Genomic DNA, 2,115 nt, shown 5'->3' on the forward strand with positions numbered 1-2,115 from the left:
GTGTGTGTGTGTGTGTTGAAAAACCAGGTGTCATCTCATACGTCACCACGTGGAGCCCTCTTTCGAAGCAACACAGCCAGCATTAGTGGTTGGGAGTGCCGGCAAAGGAGCTTATCCGCGGTGGTAAAAGGCGTGCATGCAAACGCAAGAAGTAAAGCACAACGCAATCGTTAGCGTTAATACAGGCCCGTGTCAAACACCCAATGGGGCGTCGAGCAATGATGTGTCTCATGAGCAACATTTGATCTTTAAAAGAGACTCATACACAACAGCAGCAACGTTCTTTGCCGGTGGCGTGGCCGGCGCTTGTAGCCGTACGATAACTGCTCCACTAGATCGTATGAAGATCATTGTGCAGGAAGGTCATCTTGTCGGAGGGTCACATCAATTGTCTACATTCAAATCAGCTCGATTGATCGACGTCTTTAATCTGATTAGGACTGACGGTGGTTGGCGCGCATTTTGGCGTGGAAATGGCGTCAATTGTCTGAAGGCGGGTCCTGAGTTCGCTATGGTATTCACACTGCGTCGATATTTGCTTTCACTGTATGAAGATGGTGTGGAAGAAGAACATCGGCTACAGCAGCAGCGCAAATCAATAGAGGAGCACGGAGGCCTTGCGAAAGATATCAAAGGCCTTCCAACCTCGGTGTTGCCTCCTCCGTTGGATCAATACGGGACCTTGTCCGGTGTCCCTCGTATATTCATCAATTTCTGCATTGGGGCCTCTGCGGGATTTGGCGCACAATTCGCTCTATATCCACTAGAAGTCGTCAAAACGCGCATTGCCGTGTCAAAAATGACCGAGTTTCGTGGCGGCATGCGCGAAGTGATCTCGAAGACGTACCAGAACGGTGGTATAGCGGAGTTTTACCGCGGGCTCACACCTAACATGGTGGGTGTCTTTCTTTACCGCGGTCTGGAGGTAGGGATGTACTCGACCATACAACAGCAGGTCATGATGCTCCGGATGCAGCGCCAGGGCATGAGCCGCCACGACGCCGCGCTCTCATCGATTGAGACGGCTGGTGTCGGCATGGTGGCGTCGATGATTGCCCAGACCGTGTCGTACCCGCTCAACGTCGTTCGCACGCGCTTACAGACGCAAGGTATTAACGGGCGCGAGGTGAAGTACAAGGGTATGGTGGACTGCTTCAGCAAGATGATTCGTACGAAAGGCGTCGCATCACTCTTCTCCGGCATTACAGCAAACTACTTGAAGGCCGTCCCTGCAAGTACGTGTATGTTTGTAGTATTCGAGAAGGTGCAGGAAATGTTGGTCGGCGATGATTAAGAGCATAATGAAGGGATATGGATATGACTTTTTTGCCGGTGAAAGAGGGAGGGTGAGGAGGAAGAACAAGGTGTGTTTGAGTGAGGGGGGAGGATGAAGAGTGGGAGGAAGAAGAAATATCTCGTTCTGAAACTCAGAGTGGCACCAATACAACTGTCGCGAATGATCTCGTTTGCTTCTGTTGGTTGAACTTCTGTTCACCCGTGAGCCCTCATTCGTTTCTTTTTGGATATTTCAGTCTTTATTTGAACACATTTCTTTTTTTTTTTGTCCTCTTATACACATTTTCCTCCATCTCCTCCTCCTCCTCCTCCTCCGCTCACATCCCTTCACCTCCGCGCCCCTCCTGTTCACTCCTGCGATGTGCGTCGGCCCACTCGTCGGTTGTTGTGCCACGTGCTGATGTGAGCGTGGGTGTGAGTGATTGCCATGGTGCGGCAGATTGGAAGAGAGAGAGAGAGAGAGGATGGCGATGTGTGGGCGAAGAAAACCAAAAAAAAAACAGAGAAGAAAAAAGGAGGCATAAAGAGAGACAAACGCAGAAGTAAGATATACTGGGTGTTTCACGAAAAGCATGGCATTTGCGCTGTTGTTATTAGTGTTGGTGTTTTCTTTGCGTATTGTCATGCCAGAACGAAGGGTAGTAGCTGTTGGTCGGTCATCCAATGACATTTGCGGGAGAGTGGGTGGACCGGTGGGTGAAAAGGAGCTGCGTGCCCCGCAAATACACATATATATATGTATGTGTGTGTGTGTGTGTGCATCTTCACAGTCACAGACCTCCTTGTGTCATCTCCCTCTGTGCGGTCTTTTTTTTTTTT

At 50.0% G+C, this 2,115-nt stretch overlaps 1 protein-coding gene across 1 annotated transcript; it reads left to right on the forward strand.

Annotated features, from left to right (window-relative positions):
* Window positions 1-340: 340 nt before the first annotated feature.
* Window positions 341-1,294, forward strand: DQ04_05011000 (ADP/ATP mitochondrial carrier protein; the record flags this gene model as incomplete). Its single annotated transcript, XM_009313920.1, has 1 exon — window positions 341-1,294. The coding sequence occupies one exon, from the start codon at window positions 341-343 to the stop codon at window positions 1,292-1,294; it is 954 nt and encodes a 317-aa protein (XP_009312195.1).
* Window positions 1,295-2,115: the final 821 nt, after the last annotated feature.

Source organism: Trypanosoma grayi (assembly GCF_000691245.1).
Source record: "Trypanosoma grayi strain ANR4 Tgr_501_V1, whole genome shotgun sequence".
NCBI classification, from domain to species: domain Eukaryota; phylum Euglenozoa; class Kinetoplastea; order Trypanosomatida; family Trypanosomatidae; genus Trypanosoma; species Trypanosoma grayi.